At 37.4% G+C, this 18,539-nt stretch overlaps 4 protein-coding genes and 1 non-coding gene across 7 annotated transcripts; 1 reads left to right on the top strand and 4 right to left on the bottom strand.

Annotated features, from left to right (window-relative positions):
* On the bottom strand, positions 1,466 to 4,988 carry LOC18786364 (DUF21 domain-containing protein At2g14520). The gene is made up of 13 exons (XM_020557931.1): positions 4,687 to 4,988; positions 4,504 to 4,580; positions 4,321 to 4,404; positions 4,110 to 4,223; positions 3,923 to 4,009; positions 3,703 to 3,842; positions 3,532 to 3,619; positions 3,188 to 3,261; positions 2,913 to 3,097; positions 2,557 to 2,822; positions 2,377 to 2,423; positions 1,982 to 2,249; positions 1,466 to 1,764 (listed from the first exon to the last, which is right to left on the bottom strand). The coding sequence occupies exons 1-13, from the start codon at positions 4,865 to 4,867 to the stop codon at positions 1,708 to 1,710; spliced, it is 1,668 nt and encodes a 555-aa protein (XP_020413520.1). The 5' UTR covers positions 4,868 to 4,988; the 3' UTR covers positions 1,466 to 1,707.
* On the bottom strand, positions 6,202 to 6,273 carry TRNAW-CCA. The gene has a single exon. It is a non-coding gene; the product is annotated as a tRNA-Trp (tRNA).
* LOC18786346 (DNA-directed primase/polymerase protein) lies at positions 7,937 to 12,755 on the bottom strand. 2 transcript variants are annotated; one of them, XM_007218814.2, is made up of 14 exons: positions 12,122 to 12,746; positions 11,660 to 11,796; positions 11,233 to 11,405; positions 10,978 to 11,124; positions 10,824 to 10,875; positions 10,540 to 10,714; positions 10,299 to 10,381; positions 9,829 to 10,041; positions 9,586 to 9,705; positions 9,242 to 9,398; positions 9,053 to 9,160; positions 8,828 to 8,893; positions 8,553 to 8,746; positions 7,937 to 8,274 (listed from the first exon to the last, which is right to left on the bottom strand). In XM_007218814.2, the coding sequence occupies exons 1-14, from the start codon at positions 12,174 to 12,176 to the stop codon at positions 8,191 to 8,193; spliced, it is 1,764 nt and encodes a 587-aa protein (XP_007218876.1). In that variant the 5' UTR covers positions 12,177 to 12,746; the 3' UTR covers positions 7,937 to 8,190. The 2 variants fall into 2 exon arrangements, with proteins under 2 accessions (XP_007218876.1, XP_020414062.1); XM_020558473.1 differs by having other exon boundaries at positions 8,181 to 8,290; positions 12,122 to 12,755.
* Positions 12,962 to 14,530, top strand: LOC18785432 (delta(1)-pyrroline-2-carboxylate reductase). The gene has a single exon (XM_007220809.2). The coding sequence runs from the start codon at positions 13,414 to 13,416 to the stop codon at positions 14,404 to 14,406; it is 993 nt and encodes a 330-aa protein (XP_007220871.1). The 5' UTR covers positions 12,962 to 13,413; the 3' UTR covers positions 14,407 to 14,530.
* On the bottom strand, positions 14,648 to 18,492 carry LOC18787410 (uncharacterized protein At3g49140). 2 transcript variants are annotated; one of them, XM_007218084.2, is made up of 11 exons: positions 18,325 to 18,492; positions 18,091 to 18,184; positions 17,746 to 17,971; positions 17,454 to 17,556; positions 17,306 to 17,373; positions 17,013 to 17,171; positions 16,794 to 16,925; positions 16,167 to 16,508; positions 15,920 to 16,072; positions 15,499 to 15,594; positions 14,648 to 15,350 (listed from the first exon to the last, which is right to left on the bottom strand). In XM_007218084.2, exons 1-11 carry the CDS (start codon positions 18,398 to 18,400, stop codon positions 15,261 to 15,263), a joined length of 1,539 nt encoding a protein of 512 aa, XP_007218146.2. In that variant the 5' UTR covers positions 18,401 to 18,492; the 3' UTR covers positions 14,648 to 15,260. The 2 variants fall into 2 exon arrangements, with proteins under 2 accessions (XP_007218146.2, XP_020414063.1); XM_020558474.1 differs by having other exon boundaries at positions 17,746 to 17,983.

Genomic DNA, 18,539 nt, shown 5'->3' on the forward strand with positions numbered 1-18,539 from the left:
TTGTATTAAAAAAAATTTATTCTGAAAGCAAAAACATATAATATAGGTTTTTATGTCTCGGGGTTTCTAGATATGTCTTTTAGCGTACGAACTTGTGGTTTCATTTAATGTATCTTGGCTTCCACTGATGGCTCGCCTTCTTCAACTTAATGGAAAGTTTATCGCTATTGACCAAAAAAAACATATAATACAGGTAAGACAAGTAAGATTGAAAGTTCTGAGCATGTGCAATAGCAGAGCGGGAAAGGAACCAAACAAACTTGACCTACTTATAATTAGGTCAATCCAATAGAGAGAATGGATGAGATGAATTGCTGTACTCTAAATGGTGAATAAATTTTATTTTAAAAATATTGGGCTTGACCTACTTAATTATTAGGTTAGCGATCCATGCATACACGGAGCACTCATGATCATGTCAACGGCGGCGTGTAATTACTAAATAAAATGACAAAAGCAGAATAAAACAATTTCTTGATAAAGGCATATTCTCTCATTGTATGGATTCAATAGTGTCTCGTGGGAAGATATATGTATGAAACACTAACTTGTCGTGATAAGGTATTGGAAATTAATCCAAAACCCAAAGTTAATTAGCAAATGATCTCTGTTATATATGCATGCAGATGCATGGTCCATGAAAACTCGGAAATAAATCTCTGAAAATGCGTCGTGTGTGGTTGTATATGTCAGATTATATATAGAAGCACTTGCTAGAAAAGGAGATCAATTTGTGATGGTCATGTGGGTCCCTCCCACCAATAATACAAGGATAAAATATGACTTTCTGATTGCTATATATACTACTAGTATGGTTCTTCCTAGCTTCCAGTCTTTAGCTACAAGCCTATCGACTTTCTGTTCGTAACAGGAGAGAGATCAAATGTCTAGTTTGAGGGTTTTTCTGACTGCATTGCTAATTTTGTTTTTCTTTTCAACTTTAAGGTTTGACTACTCTCAGTGTTTCAATTCAGGGATGAAGGAAAGGAGGGTCTTGTTAACCCGCTCGATTCCCACATTGGTGGAAAAGAGTAAGAAAGGATATGATATTCGATCAGGAAATGAAAAGGCAAACAAATTCCGGAACATGATCAAGTCAAAGCACACAAGTGAAAATATAAGCAAAAGTCAGAATGGGTCAAAGCGATTGATTCCTGGAGGTCCTGATCCACGTCATCACTAGCTCACCAGTATCATACAGGAGTAAAACTTTTATGTATCATGTTTCATACTTTGTTCTCTTCATCTGTCATCACATGATATGACGAGAGTGTGATCTATGAGAAATAAAGAGAAATGTGTATTAAAGATGGGATATGGGTAAGTTTTCTCTCTATCAAAGGGTGTGTAATAAAGAATTTCTACAATGGTAGAAATAATAATGCGTAATAAAAATGATGATGGGAATGATATCCAATGATAAATTTCTCATAATTTTATGTTATTAGAATTTGTTGATCGCATATATCAAAATCTGAATTTTTTAAAACTTCATCCCTCCCTATTTTGAACATTGGAAAGGAATACAACTTACAAGACATGCTATACATATATATATATATACAAAGAGTTGGTGCCTCTAGTCTTATTGTAAATTGAGTGACATGCTCTAATTCAAGATATTATTGTAACGGTGTCCTTCCACTCCATAGAATACTACTCCATCTAATCAAAACAGTGGCATTCAGTAACATCCGTTAACTTAACTCAGTGAGTCGAAGCTATATGGTCACCGGAAAGCTTCTCATTCGACTTTCTTGAGGCCTGTCAAGATCCAAACTTCGACATAAGCAAGATGTATTTCGGTAACAAAGGTAAAAGCTATAGCAAATTGTATATACCATATATGTTGTAATGTGTATAGCTAGCTCCAGTTGAAACACAACCGTAACATATTAACATATTATCATATTATATGCTGCTAATCTTACTTATGCTTAGTTAATTAACATAAAGTTTAGCCATATATGCATATACATACTTGATGTGATGACGGTGAGCTGCAAAGAAGGCCTGGAGATCCAGTTGGAGAAGTAACTAGTATTGATTTTGCGGGGGAAGCATACAAACGAGGTCTTATGAAGATGGGAAGTTGAATGTATGGGGAAGTGGGTGATCGGAGTATGGGAGTGCTGTATGAAGATAGTGGAGATGACTCTGGAGTTCTCCAATAAATATGAGATGCAGATTTTCTTGGAGATTTTGAGGGTGATGATCTTCTTGAATATGGTAGCAGGTTGATTTTGATTCTGGAACAAACAGAAACAAAGTAATTATTTGTTAACATCAAATATATTATATATATACACTGAAAGTGTTGACTTTGGAGTTTACAGAGAAGAGAAGCATAAAAAATATAATTCGGTCACTGCTCACTTGTTGTGGACATCGACATAATTATCTGTTTCATCTAGTATATCTTCCTGCAAGACAGAATTAAAGGAGTAATTAGCTTAATTTTCATAAATGATATAGGGTTTAGGGGAAAAAAATTATCTTAAACTGACGAATCAAATTGAAATTTTCATAAGTAACTTGGTCGTTATAACTTGATACCTGTAGCAGTTCCTCCATAACATCCTCCATTGTTATGATACCGATTACCTCCTCATCCGTGCTACTTTGAAGAGATTCTAAATTTTCAGATGATGTATTTCTACCTTGTCCTTGCTTATGTCTATTACTTTGTGTCTGTGATTCTTCGTCTTGCTCCATGACATGCTTCGACGTCGAAGAACAGTATTCAGTTTCACTAGAATATATAGGGGATGTGTCCATGGAGAAACGCAGACCATAATTCTGATCATTTCGAGAATTTAAACCTGTAATATGCAGTACAAACAACCCTGAATGCTATGAGCCTACGACATATTGTTTGCCTTAAAACTTGATTTTTGGTAATGTAACAGTACCTTTACTCTCTGCTAGTGTTGAATGTAACCTTGAATTAGTCTCTGTCTCTAGAAAGCTAGGCTTGCAATCCTTGTTCTCCTTTTCTCCCTTAACATCCTTCTTACTCTTCACCACAGCAACCATATGACTATGACCTTTCTGGAACTGATGCAGTATATCATATAAAGGCCAACAGTCATAAACCCTGTTACAGATATGGACAGAGTTATGCCCCTATAGAGAAAAACATGTGAAGACAATTGCAGAGATGCCATAAGGGAGCACTCATACCTACCTTGGAATTCTCCTGATAGTCAAGTATTTTATTGGGGTTTCATCTTCCGGCCGGCTGAAGATCAAATTCTTTGCCTAATATATATATATTCCAAAAGAGAAAACAAGTAGTCGATACATGAGACCAAAAAGGTTGCCTAATTTAGATAAGAAAATAGTAAACAATGAAATCTGGAACTTTTTATGGAAACAAGGAAAATAAAGAAGAGAGGGACTTGTTCAAAGACTTATTATATACAAGCCCCAATTCTTCCACCAAGAACTTGGGAGCAAATCAATCAATATGAAGATCAACTGTGCGCATGAACTGACTAATAAACAAATTAAAGTTGCTGAGTTGCTTACCAGAATGAGGCCAATAATGTTTGTCCGACTTCCAGAATATATAGGTATGCGGCTGTGGCCTTTGCTCATTATCAAACCAAGTGTATGCCTAAGGTAAGGATGTACATATAAAAGTCACATAGAAACCAGAAGTAAATAGTATGTACAGATTCGGTTGAGGAACGGACGTACATGTCAAGTTTGGAGTTTATGTCAAGGGAAAAAGTTTCGGATATGGGAGTCATTGCATCTTTAGCAGTCTTCAAAGTCAGATCCAGAGCACCACCAATAATAGTAGTCTCATGATGCGACAACTCTCCACCTTTCCCTGCCTAATGAAGAACATGATCACACAATTTAGACTTTGACACTGTCATGAACCAACAGAGTAAGAAGACAGAGGAAACCTCACCTCATTGGCATGCAGATCCACCAATGTTTTCAGCTCTGCTCGTCTTAAGAGTGCCGAATGCCCTTTGCCAAGGAGGCAATCCAACAGCTGGCATGGTCAAAATTCCAAAATACAAATTAGTCTTAATCTCCAAGGTACATATATTGAACATGGTATCTCTAAGGTCCATAGATTGAACATGTATTACCTTACTGAAAGGGTATGATAGAGGGAGGAAGACCACCAGAAGCAACCGTACCAAGTGAGACATTTTTGCACCAAGACTTAGTCCATATCGAGAACATACAGCTTGAGGAATGATCTAACAGAAAAAACGAAGTATAAAGAATAATAAGATCTCAAATTGCAAGTTTAGGCAAAACAAAAATCAAAGTGCATTGCTGGTAAAACAAATTTACCTCCGCAAATGCAAGTACAAGGGTGACTGACACAAGAATTGCAGCCCAAACTGGGAGAATTGAGTCCAGGAAAATGGGAAGTGCCTTGTAGAAGAACACAATAGATCAATTAATTTGCTTCAGAACATACAAACTTGCATGAATATAGTTTACAATTTATAAATATCGTAGCAGGCGGCATACCTCCATTGCCAGTGATTTGCCTATTAGGAGAGTACATAAAAGTAGATGCTCATTCTTAACAAGCGGCAGAATCTTTGCTGCAAATTTATAAGAAAATGGACAGAAAAAGACATAGCTGTTAGGCTCTATAAAATGATAGTAATTAAGAACATGTAGCGAAATTCGAGTAGCTATAGAAGCAACCTGCATTTTTCTGGTCTCGGGGCTGACCAGACTTGATGAGGACCTCAAGATCAACTTGGCTGAAGGACAAGAGCCCTAAAGCAAGGCCTGATGCAATACCAGCAAATGACACAAGCACCAAACATATGACTATAAACACCCAGAAATCAGTCTGACAACAAAAGATGTCGTCCTCTCTCATTGTTATACTAGTGATGTTATGCAACAATAGACTACTATTGTTATGTATTGATCAAAGAGAGGGGTTGCCTGCCTTTATATTTATACACAACTAGGTCGCTAGTATTGCTCATCATTCAAACAACAAAACAAATAAAATTTTATGAATTGTGGACAAAGACAATCAGAACATGTTGAAGGAGATATGAAGATATAGGTTACAGTCTTCTGTCCAAATCCAAGTCCCTACTGCCGAACATCTCTGCCTTTATAGATTCTACGCAAAGAAGATAATTAAAATGTAACTAAAGTTTATAGCTGGAATAAACACACAGAATATCCAATTTGAATTGGAAAAATGACAAAGGGACAGAAAGGAAAAAAAGGAAGCCAAAGTCATAAGAGGCTTCATTTGATTGTGACAATGTGAGAGGCTTTTGGTTGTGGCAACAACAGCCAAATGCTAAAATTTCACCAAATTTATTTCTGCGAGCCTGCATCAGATAGCTCTTAAATGTCATGCATGGAAGAACATAAATAACTGGGGAAGTTAGTATCTGGTCTTCAACTTCACTGTATCCGACCACCGAAAGGACCCTTCATTTTTTATTTTTAAATTTCAATTGTGGAGCCCAAAAAAGCAAAGATTCCACCAAAGCCTCACTAATAATAAGACAGTTCTGCGATTGATATCATATAACAACTAGAAATTAGGTGAGAGACTATCTAATATCTATTTGCTAGATAGAAAAATGATTTTTGACTAGTATATGGTAGTTCAAGGAAATAACAGCTCCATTAGGCAAGAATGGTCCCCTCTGGCATTCAATTAAAACACGTAAGAACGATTACTCGTGCATCCGATATCACTTTGTATAAAAAAAAAACACACATTAAGCTTGATCAAATAGTTCTTGGAAAGTAATGTAGTAGGTTTAATATTAAATTAAACTGGAGGAGGGTCTTAACTTAAAACTAGTCATGCACAACCAGTTCACATCAAGTAATTGAAACCAATTTCTACCAGTTTTCATAGAATAGAATTAATGCAACTTGGTGAATCAAACAAACCAACATCTGCAGAAACATTACAAAACCATATCAGTGTCACCCCTTATCATTTGATAGCTATCTGCTCATATCGTATGCCATGCACCTATCATGCTAAGTCAATGCATCAAAAATTACCTAATCATTCATGCAATGGTTGAGAAGGCCAAGGACTTGCGTAGTAATTACAGGTCAAACATGCAATTGCATGTTTCACATATTAATTCTTTTTATTTTCTTTTAAGTTACATCGTTAGGGGATTTTGTAATTAAAAAACCACAAAAAAAAATATTAAGTGGGGGAATTGAACCCGACGTGAATCGAACACGCAACCTTCTGATCTGGAGTCAGACGCGCTACCATTGCGCCACGGATCCACTTGTGACCCTACCTCAGTCTAAATAGTATAAATTAACATTCAAAGGTAGAGGTATCTGAGTTGGCGTGTATTACCATTGGGCCTTGATATCTTAAAAAAAATTGAGAATGATGTCCACAAAAAAAAAAAAGAGTGTGTTGTGAATAGTGAAATCCTTGGTTGGTGGCGGGTGAAGTCCTTGTAGGACATTCTTATCAGCGCCCACCAAATTAATAGTTGATGTTCACAGTATGATTTAATTTAAATACCCTTTTTAGAACACTTCAATAATATATGTGTCCATTCACAGAACTCATCAACACAATTACGGAAAAAAAAAAAACTAAATATCAAATGTTTAAAAAAAATCAAATGTATTAGAAAGCTTGAAGTTCAATAAGTAAATGTGCGAGTTTTGAGGTCACACGTACCAAAATCAAGAGCTCCACGGTTGCCAAAGGTAATATCTATCATACGTTCGAAATCATGATTGAAATATATGTAATCTTGTTGACATCTTAAAACATTTGAAATATATGTAATCTTGTTGACATCGTAAATTCTCAAGCATTCACAAAAATATAAATTTACAACCTAAATAAATAAATACACAACCTCAATTTCTCAAGCATATATAAATTCACAATCGATTCCAATTCTCAAGCATTCACAACCTAAGAAAATTAAAGTTACAATTCCAAACATTCCAATTAAAGTTAAACTTCTCAAGCATTCCAATTCCAAATCCTTTAAATTTACAAACCAAAAGCAAAATGAATTAAAGTTACAACCAAAAAGAAAAATTCAATTCACAGTTAATTAAAGTTACAAACTAAAAGGAAAAATGCAATACACCAATGTTACAAACTCAAGTGTTGATGGTGAGTGGATTTGAAGAACCCCTTTGTGTTGTTTGAGCACCAATGCTATCTACAAATAAAACAACATAGTTTAGTACATTTTATTATAAGAAGAAGCATAAATAACATTAGCATAAATAAACTAATTACTTACAAGTTGTCATATCTTCCATTTCCTTGTAGAATTCAACCTCATCATCTGTTGGTTTCTTGTAAAAGGAAAATTCGTCCGCTTTAAGCCAATCACTAGTGTCTAGTACACACTAATGCCTCTACCATTTTAGGATGCAAAGAGCTTCTAAAAGGATCCACAATCCTCTTGCCTATGCTAAAAGCATTTTCACTAGCAACCGTAGAACTTGGAATTGCAAAGATATCCTTGGCAACTTGTGAAAGAATATGATATCTTGTTTGGTTCCCTTTCCACCAATTCAAGAGAAGAGAAGGGTTTACAATTTTACTTAATTATTCATAGAGTATAGCCGTGCGGCTATACTTTGCGGTTTGCGGTAACCGCAAATTTTGAAAATCAAATACCGCAACCGCAACCGTAAATGCGGTTCGGTTCTTAATACCGCAATTGCGGTTCGGTTTACCGCGATTGCGGTTTTATTGCGGTAAAATATCGGTTGGTTTTTGCGGTTTTTCGGTTTTTCGGTTTAAAATGCCACCCCTAGAACCTTGTGCACAAAAAGATGGTCACAGCTATTTTAAATCTAAAATAAAAATATTAAAATTAATTAAACAAGAGAAAAGAATAAATAGAGAACAAAGACCACAATTCAAAACTTGGGGGAAGACTGCAGTGGACCAAGACCTTAGTGGACCAAGACCTTGCATAAATAATAACAATTCGTTCATTTACACGGTGTGTAAAAAACAAAGAGAGGCTAATCTAGACTTCTCCGTCTGACCATAATTACACATGCAGCACAGGCATATATGTAAATTAGACTGACGTTGCTTTCCTCTACTATGACAGGATGGTGAATCATTTACTTCGACATTGTAAGTATCGGTTGACAGGCCAGGCCAAAGCTGGAAGGATTACCAGCCAATATATATTAGACCTTGAATCAGTTGAAGTGCGCTAGTTCAGCTTGGGATGCAGTTTTTTCCACAGCCATCCACCAGTTGTCATCTTCCAAATCAATGTTTTCCTATTTGCGGAAGAAACTAGGACAAATCAGAGTTCAGGAAAATGAGTAAAGATTGGATGCATTTCATTGTAGGCGATGGTGCAAACATGGCGTTGATCAAATATGATATGGCAAAATGAAAAATGAAAAGTTTCTCATGTCCTAGTTTTGAATCCGACAGAGGTGGAGAGAGAAAGCTGGTTCCTGTTGTGTGGCTCAGCCACAGAGCCAAATTTATTAAACAGCAAAGAGATAGCAAGAGAAAAACTTGGATGCACGTACACAAAACGTAGTCTCACCATATTGCTGATGTCTATCTTCTTATTTTCAACATCATCTGCAACTCTTATGGCTTCAAGCCACCATGAATCTGTAATGCAGCTGCTAGTCATGTTCTCATCCCCATAAGGAACACATTCATGATCATTTCGATATTCATGCACCATTTCAGGGATGATATCCAATGGAATTGGACGCGAGGGAGAACGATAACCTGATGCCATCCATATGTGAGTTGAAATTAGTCACTTATTGATTAAAAGAGAATGAAAAATAGGTAAAAAAAATTCCGCACCTCTACAGTCAGGATCATGACATTTCTGATAATAAGCCGCCCTTCTGAGGTCAGCAACGTATATCACTAATAGAATGATTACGCCTATTAGCAAGTTTGTCTTACATATAAGAAAGAGTGGGGTAGGGGAAGTGCCAGACAGAATGCAGCTGAGAGTGTAATCTGAAAAACACTACACGCAGACATACGCAGACTAAGAAATGCAACAACATATAAGATTTTTACCATGATTGCTTTTATGCTGTCTGCCGATTCTCTCACAGTATCTGTTTCTTGACATGCTGTAGACCATGTGTCCAAACTCTGAGAACCAGTACCAGCTACGAATTTTACCTATAGCAGCAAGTTATTTACAAAATGACAAAAAAATAATAATAATAACAGACGTTTCTGATGCAGGCTACAATATACCACCTGATACATTTCCAACGGTAGCAACAGACTCTATAAATGCATCCAAAGCTGGGAATGGAGATTTCCCAAGGAAGTATGTTGCTGAAGCATCAGTTGTGCCACCATTCAACGCAAATTCTTGGGGCCAACTGTAACATTTTCCAAAGTTACGGTTTACCTGGAAAAACAAAGAATTGTTATAGTTATAGTTAAATGGCCTATTGCCAATACAGAAGGTAGACGAATGCTCTAAGAATACCAATAGTTTGTCCTCAAACTGACCACATAATATCAATGAGATTTAGTATCTTATATCTGTAAGCATCAAATCAAAAAGTATGGAACAGTTGTGAAATCCGAATTACCTCTGTATCAAAATGCAGAGTCTTTATACAATCAAGATCTGTTTTGCATACTAGAAGCTTCTCACAATCAACATCCAAATTGCAGATCAAGGATGCCATGAACATCTCCTCCTCAGATTGCTGTCGAACAACATAACTTTGATCATAGGATTAAGGCATACGATAGTCAAAGCATAAAAAATCCAAACACCACTAACAAAAGTCCAGGTTGCAAATATTATGTTAATCAGAAGGGTGGCATACCATGTCCTTGGCTTTGAAACGCCCAGTAGGTAGAAGCACTGAATTCTTCCCTGCCTTTGATGATAGAGCTAAACGAAAGCAACGATTTCGAGTATATACGGCAGTGTCCACAAATAGTTGACTAGCGGAGTTCGAAGACTTTGAATCTTTTCTAACAAAAAAATTTCCAAATCTTCCATCCCTCTCCTTTGCACTTGAAATCCGTGAGCATATCTGATAATATGTCATCACATACTGACAATAGTTGATATTTCTACACGGAAAAGAAAAAAAAAGGAAAAATCGTAGTAAATGAAGCAGATTCTGTTCATCACAGTAAAAAGAGGCTATAATTTGCTTCTTAAAATTGAATTTATGTGTGGAAATTTAATTCATAAAAAAAAAACCCCTAGGACACAACCTACAGTAATCTCAAACTCCATTAGATTTGGAAGTAAGAAAAAGTTTCTGTAATCTTCACCAAGTCATACCTCAGTGACAAATGCACCTACATGTGAGTTGTCCTTAAAAGCAGTCTTTTCTATGCGAATGATTAGGTGACGAGAGAACTTTGCTGCATACAAGTATAGTCAGAAGTGACAATCAATTTCAAAATGAAAGCTCCTAATGAAATTTTCAATAAAGGAATCAAAACCCAAATATAATACAAATATTCAAATGCATCAAGACAGCATCCTCATATATAAGGGGGGTAATAATTGTGATCCACACCTTCAGTAGAGGAATCAAGCTCCAATATCCATTCCTGGTTTCCTTGAATAGAATACTTTTCAAGTAAGGCTTCGAAAATTACTGAAATCAAGACATCAACCATTTCGTCTCCATTTCTGCCTGCATTGTCTCTCTTATTGAACTCCAAGTCAAAGTAAAGGTGGCATGGTAAACCCTGAAAGCAACACATTCAAAATTTAGGAACCACACCCAATTTTGTTGCATATGGTACCCATATTTTTATTTAATGCTTCTAGTGAAGAGAAGGAAAGAAAATTCGTGACCTCCTGAATCACTTCGTAATGGTGACGGAACTTGGGATTCATATTGTTGTACCTGAAACAAAAAGGCAAAACAAAAGCATTACAAGTACATCAAGAATAGAACTTCAGACAATGAACAAGTATAATAATCCAAAAGGACACAAAAAAGCGCAACCTTCTCCAGAAGTCGTCATAAGTTGAAACAAGGAACCTTCTTTGTCCACTATAGTGATCTTGATAACTAAAAACATGAACGTTCCCATTCCCTTTGGCAAACTGCATTGCTTCATCCTGCCTTGGAAATGTCGCCCATACTTCCTTCCTAAACAAACAAAAAGCCAGGATCAAGGAACATTGTTAAAAACATATATAAGAAAAGAACAAAAAGTTCTTGAAGCAGATAAATCACGAGGAAGAATTACACAAATACCTTGAACTCAATCTTTTTTGGGTAGCAAGATCAACACGTATTTCACGTAACAATCGCAGCAAAGATCTTGATGGCTTTTTAGGAGGCACCCCATTTGGAGACCCATAGAATACAACTGGAGAAAACTGCTTTGCACGGTTAAAGTTGTTTGCTTTAACAGTTCCCGAACCAGACTGAAGAAAACGGTGATATATATTTTAGGTAAGCAAAGCAGTAGGACAAAAATTATAGGGTGGATATCAATTGGCAAGTGCACTAAAAGAACATTTCAGCTATCAACAACATAAAAGGTCAAATTTCATTCAACTAAGGAGGAATTCAAGCACAATTATACACACAGACACAAGAAATCAGACTAAGAAACAATCAAGACTATAACTTGAATACAAGTTAAGTGGGCAAGAAATGACCATTTCGGAGTAAATACCTTCTCCGCAGAAAGTTGTATTTCTGATGCATATTTCTGTGTTTGCTCTGCTGCTGATCCTGGAGAAGAGACCTCCTGGGTTTTACTTCTTCGCTTCAAGTTGCTTTTGCTTCTCTTTCTTTCCCTCAAAGCAGATTCTTGTAAAATCAAAATTTCAAAACCAGAGTAATAACTCAAATATGCATTGGAAGTAACAGTATCAAATCAGAGACTAAAAATAAAAATACAAATCGAATATCAGACACTAACTGTATCAACTCTTCCTCAATAATATGTTTCGCAATGCATGTCTTCCAATTCGAAACCCTAATTTGACTTTTTTCAACGACTTAGCCTCCAACCAAAACGCGTTGTCAATTTGGTAAATGCGCCTGAGATACGCTTTCTTTGTTTTCCCTTTTGTATTCTCAGTAACCAAACAGAGTGGAGAAGGAGATAGAGAGAGAGAGAGAGAGAGCTTACGAGGAGGGGAGATGCCGCATTTGAAGCACTCGAACAACCGATCAACGTCGTCCATGGTCACTGCTCCACTCTATTGCTTGCTTCTTGGTCACAAATTTTCTTCGTTCTTTTTATTTTATTTTATTTTTATTTTGGGTTATATCAAATAACAATATACTGAACTTTCTTTAGATGAGCGGCAATTTGAATTTTGGAAAGGTATAGATAATTTGATTGGAACCCTTTTTTTCCCGCGCCAGTTTGTTTCTGTCGCTTAGGCCACGTCAGTTGGTATTTTTTTTTGTTTTGATACTAAAACTAACCTTAAGTACTTGTTTATTTGCTTAAGAAATTTGCATCATTTCTTGATTTTATGTGCGTTATTCTTGATGCACTAGGGTGGTGATGTTAGTTTTCTGTGTATTGTTGTTCCAATTTCTTGATTTCATTGGATCTTCTTAAAAATAACCTGCTACATGTATATGATATATGCATAATTGTATGTGTATGTGTATGTGCGTTGTTAAGTATGTCTCACACAAGTCAATTTCAACTAAAAAAGAGAGAAAAAAGTCCCCGAGCAAACCCTTAAGTCAAATCCAAGGGAATCGACACCAATAAGTGGTCTTTTTTTTTTTGGTTAACTTCTTGGTACGTATGTAACGTACTTGATTTATTTTCTTATAGAGTTTTAGTAGCAGCTCATATGTTAAGTTTGATTTTGTTCTTGGTTTGAGGAAAAAATCGACCTTAATTATGGTGGGTTCAATCAAAATCGTCTCGCCCACGAAGCTCTGGTTCTGGATCGATTTGCCATCCTTGTTGGACTTGTTTTGCTTTCTGCGTTTCAAACTTAATTGAAACAGGTGGCCGATGGGATGAGGAGGAGGTTGGGTGGTTGCTTGCGAGGGTCATTTTTCTCATCTACCGAAAGTAGCCACTGAGGCCGAGAATGAAAAGCCTAAATTGGATGAGGGCCCATGGACCTCATATTATTAGCACCATTCACCTTTTTTGCCAACGTTTGTTTACTTTTAAGTTTTATTCACTCACCCCATAACAATATTGAATATTCTATATCGAGCTAAATAACCAAACAAATATGCAAAGTCTTGGTCCACTGCTGCCTCCCACCAAAGTCCTAACATTTCTGTCGTGCTTATATATATCTCTCTCTCTCTCTCTCTCTCTCTCTCTCTATCTCTCTCTCTCTCCATAAAAAATAAAATAAAATAAACCTCCCAAACTCTCAAGTCTCTTCTCCATAAAAAATAAAATAAAATAAACCTCCCAAACTCTCAAGTCTCTTATCAATGGCTTCTGCCACCATAACATTCCCAATCGTCATCACCACCGAGTCTCTAGACTCCCTCCTCTCTCACCAAACTCTGATAAATCATTTCCAATCTTCACTTCCCACAGTCTCAGCTTCTCTATGTTCCCCAATCCGCCAAAGCTACGACGTTTCACCCTCTTCCTCTCTCCTCCTCATGCCCTCTTGGTCCTCCTCCCCTTCTCTTCCCTACTTAGGCGTCAAGCTCGTGACCTACTTCCCACAAAATTCCGCGCTAAACTTACCCGGGGTGCACGCAAGTTACGTGCTTTTCAGCTCCACAACTGGGCAAACCTTGGCCACCATGGACGGCACCGCACTGACCCTTTACAGGACTTCTTGTGTTTCTGCCTTGGCTTCGAGGATTTTGTCCAGAAACGACAGCCAAGTCCTGGTGATGATCGGTGCAGGTGCTTTGGCACCTCATTTGATCAGAGCCCATCTCGCGGCAAGGCCCAGTTTGAAGAAAGTGATCATATGGAACCGAACAGTGGAAAAGGCCAGAAATTTGGCTGAGAAAATGCAAGAAAGTGTGGCATTTGAAGGGGTCTGTTTCGAGAGCAATGGATGCTTGGATGAGGTGGTTGGGATGGGGGACATCGTCAGCTGCGCGACGAATTCGGAGGTGCCTCTTGTGAAGGGGAAGACGCTGAAGGCAGGGGCGCACTTGGACTTGGTTGGATCTTTCAAGCACTCAATGAAGGAGTGTGATGACGAGGCGATAAGGAGAGGGAGAGTGTTTGTTGATAATGAGGCTGCGTTGGTGGAGGCAGGGGAGCTGGTGGGTGCGTTTGAGAGAGGGGTGATTGGGAAGGCAGATGTTTGTGGGATGCTGGTAGAGTTGATCAAAGAAGACAAGGCTGGGAGAAGAAGCTGTGAGGAGATTACTGTGTTCAAGTCAGTCGGTTCTGCAGTTGTGGATATTCTTGCAGCACAATTGGTCTATGAAACCCACATGCGGCAAAATCAGTAATGCTTGCTTACACACAAATCGAATTTTACTTTTGAAGTTTTGAATTCTGGTCTTTGTTCCTCAATTTGTACTTTGAGAACATAATCAGTGAATAAAATGCAACACCAAAACTGTTTTATTATTATTATTATTAGTATATACAACAGCAAAAGGAAAATGCATTATGTTGTATGCCAATCCTAAGTTTAGGACAGATGCACGAAGTATATTGAGTTCGGATTCTAAAAAGTAGAGCAGCCAGTTGATCCCAAAAGAAATAAAAATTACATTGCTAAAATCACAATCTGTTCGGCAGATAGTTCTTACATTGCTAAGATCAAGTAACACACTCTCATCTGCTGAAAAAATAAATTTAACTTCAATATAATCAAATCGGTTGAAACAAGGCCAATGAGGTAGGGATAAAAACTGACTCAGACAAAAAATTACAATAAATGGCTGAAGAAACTTATTACTTATTTGGTAAAACTCATGAACGTTCTAGTTGATCAGAAAAACGCCTCCCAATACTTAGTTCTCTATGTCTTTGTTAAATCACAGCATTTCTACTTTGAAGTTACTTCTACATCCACTTTCTATGGCATTAGACCGAGCAGCAAGATGAGCAAGTTTAAAAAATAATGTAGAAGGTCGAGTCGATAGTCGAGAGTCACAAAGCTTAGAAAACAATGAATTTCCATAATCATTAATTGCAATTAACAATACATGACCTGGTGGACTGTGCATGAAATTTTCGATCCCCCTCCTCACCTGTTATATCCAAATCTCTGCAAAGAGGCACAAGGAAGAAACCAGCTAGAATCAAACCCGAAGATGGCACTCGACAGTGTTGATAAAGTTGGCATTCGTTTTTGCTAACTTTGTTTCACTGTTTGTGGTTTGTGCTGCATCCTTGGGAAAAGTAGATCATTAAGTTGTCTCTCAGCACTGTACTCAGAAGTGGCCTGAAAAGACACGGGTAGACAGGGTAAATATAGGCATATTATATTTCATGGTTCCAGAAAAGCAACATAGGAATATGCACCTACATTTGATTGTGCTTCAGAGGTACATGAAATATTAAACCTCATAGTTTAAAAATAATTGGCATACCCGTGTATTAAGTGCAAATCGCAATGTCTGGACTTGTGTCCCTGAGCAAACCCTTAAGTCAAATCCAAGGGAATCTACACCAATAAGTACTGCCTCCTGCAATAAGATACAGCAACGATTAATCATTTACAGATTACAATAGTACAATATTCATGAAAAAATTTCCCAAGATTGCAACAGATGAAAAATAACACCCAGAAAGCAGAAAACAGATTTTTCTCATTCGTACAAAATCACATTTAAGCCATAGTGGATGAAAATGATGATTTCATATATCACAGAAGTTGGGCATTCCGATGGGAAAACAACCTTTCTGAAGCAAGTATGTTTTGAAATGCGTCAAAATTGTACAAAATTGTGCAAAATCTACAACCTTTCCAAAAAGATTTGGAAAATTGATTACAAAGTTTGAATATGTTACCTCCACTTGAAGACCCTTTAGTTTCCAACAGAGGGACTTGAGAGCTTGTGTGGTCTTTTCTCCACCAGCATTCAAACGAGAAATAATTTTAGCTGCCGAGTGTGCAATGGCATCGGGTTGAGCTTTTACAAATTCTTCTACTTCAACAACAGTCTGTGGAGAATTACAACCAAAGATTAATTGTTAAAAAGAAATTGAGCAGCATTTACTTGCATAACAAAAATACAAATAAAATCCGTACACAAACCTGATTTCCATGTGATGAAAACAGCTGAATCTTAACCATCTCCAGTTTGTAAAATGTAGTCCCATTTCTCGATATTTCATCCTTCTTGTTCTCCAATTCCTCTGCTTGGACTGGACTATCCTTGGAAGATCCTGATTCATGGCCATTAATCCTAACAGGATCTTCTAAATCATCTTCTACGATACTCCCTAATGAATCTACGCCATCATTACTAGATTGATGATCAGACATATGCTTTTGGATGACAGAATGTTCTTCAATTAATGCAGGCCTTATAAGGCCTTGAATAGCCAAACTAGCGGGAGCCTGCTCCGCCCAATCTATAGGGTCATCAGAAGCAACCTAAAAAGTAAAAACTATGAGAAACTTTAAGAAATGATAGCTTCACCAAAGACCATAAGTGGGATACAATTGCAACTAGAGTTTTCAAATAAGGAAAAGGCCCACCAAGTGAGCAAATGAAAAGCACAATAATTTACCCTTATTACCAAAATAAAAGCACAAGAATCAAATATTTCCAATACGGTATAATAAGAAATACTATGTCATGTCATCTTAAAGTTCAATCGCCTAAGAGTACTTCTACATCACCACACAGTGGGGTGAGAAATTACAATTGACAATTACCTCAGTTAGCTTCTTGGCAAAATACATTGGATGAGAAAAACGCATAGTCTCCAGTTTTGCCCAGTCTCCAAGAGACTTGTCAGAATCATCCATATCGTCTTCGTCTTCATCTTCAAGAACAGCAACCCAATCCTATACAAGAATCTATTATATAATTAGAAATGTCTGACAACTACATCCATGCATTCAGATCTAGAGAGACAGAAACACAAGACAGACCGAATCGTAGTCACCATCTTCTTCATCATCATCCTCATCATTATCATTATCATCTTCAACATCACTATCTTCATCTTCAATCCCATCCATTCCAAAATCAATTTCGGGTAACTCCATCTCACTGATCATTTCCATAGTATCTAAGCCAATAATAACTTGCTGCATCATTATAATAACCCACAAGACTCCATAAGAAAAACTCTAGAGAAAAAAAGTGCTGCTAGAATGCAATCATTTCTTCAGATTATTATTAGTAATCATGTTCTTGTAATGTGCTTATGAAAATTGCATACCACATAATTATTTTCTGAAGTTAGGGATTGCATAGTGTCTTCACCATCCTTCACTTGAAAGTAGATATCTGTGACATGATAAAACAGATTAGAACTTCATGTTATGCAAGGTCCAATGTATGATAAGAAACTCATACACGTGACTTACTTCCATGTTCATCAGTTACATAAGGCAAATCCGGACAGATAATATTTTCATGAACTTCGTCGTTTATCAAACTTGAAAACATGAGCGTTGCTTTGCTGTTAACCTGAAAATGTCACACTATGGGCAACATTAGCTATGCAAAACCCTGACACAAGAATGAGCAGCATAGTGCAGAACTATCAAAACACCAATAAGTGAGCATATAAATAACACAAGTGTATCTATTAGAATTCAAATATTCAAACTTGGGTCTGCTTATTAGAAAGTGAATAATACAATCACAATGTACTACCTCAATAATGGTCCTAGCAGATTCTGCAGCTGTAAGTCTAGCAGTTCCATTAGTCTCTAATTTGGACTCAGCAATATCCTCAAATGGATGGTATTGTGGCCTCCCATTCGGCTTTATAGGCTCCGAACCCGGCCCTAACTGCCCCAGGGATGCTCGAATAGGCCTGTTCTTTACAAAATTGCTCCTTTTTGCAACTGAACCATTCTTTGACCGTCGAATTCGACTCCTGCATATAAGTCTTGGCAAATTTATGCATTTTCAAAGCCGTGAAATTCAAGTTGGTTAACTAGCAAGAAAACAAAAGGCTCAGCTGCTCAACAATAAAAATCAAATTAGTTAGCGTACCGCGGCACGCCAAAACCACCAGAGCACGAAAGGCGGCAAGAAGTGACGTGTACGGCTCCGGCCGCGTCCTCCGAGCTCCGCGTTGGACGATAAGCTACAATAACAAAAGAAACGATATAGAACGTACTGTTGGGCAACCGAGAAAACGCAGGAAAATGTGAACAGAAAATTCAACGCTTAAAACTTTTGGCTTAATTGAGCTTTTGAAGTAAGGCGGGAGAAAGAGGGAGTTACAAGTCATGGAGGTGGAGGGGCAGAGCTTTGCGCCGGCGTGGAATCGTACGGCCATGGCTGACTCGATCAGCATCATCGTTCCTTGTCGTCTCTTTTAGTTAATGCAAGTGTGAGATCCACAAAATCTCTCTCTCAAGAGTCTGAAAGGATGAGGTGCTCTTTCGTTGGAGTTTGGCTTCTAAATGGCTTGGATTCTCTGCGGTCGCGAATAAAGA

This window comes from Prunus persica, chromosome G2 (assembly GCF_000346465.2).
Source record: "Prunus persica cultivar Lovell chromosome G2, Prunus_persica_NCBIv2, whole genome shotgun sequence".
In the NCBI taxonomy this organism is placed as follows: Eukaryota; Viridiplantae; Streptophyta; class Magnoliopsida; order Rosales; family Rosaceae; genus Prunus; species Prunus persica.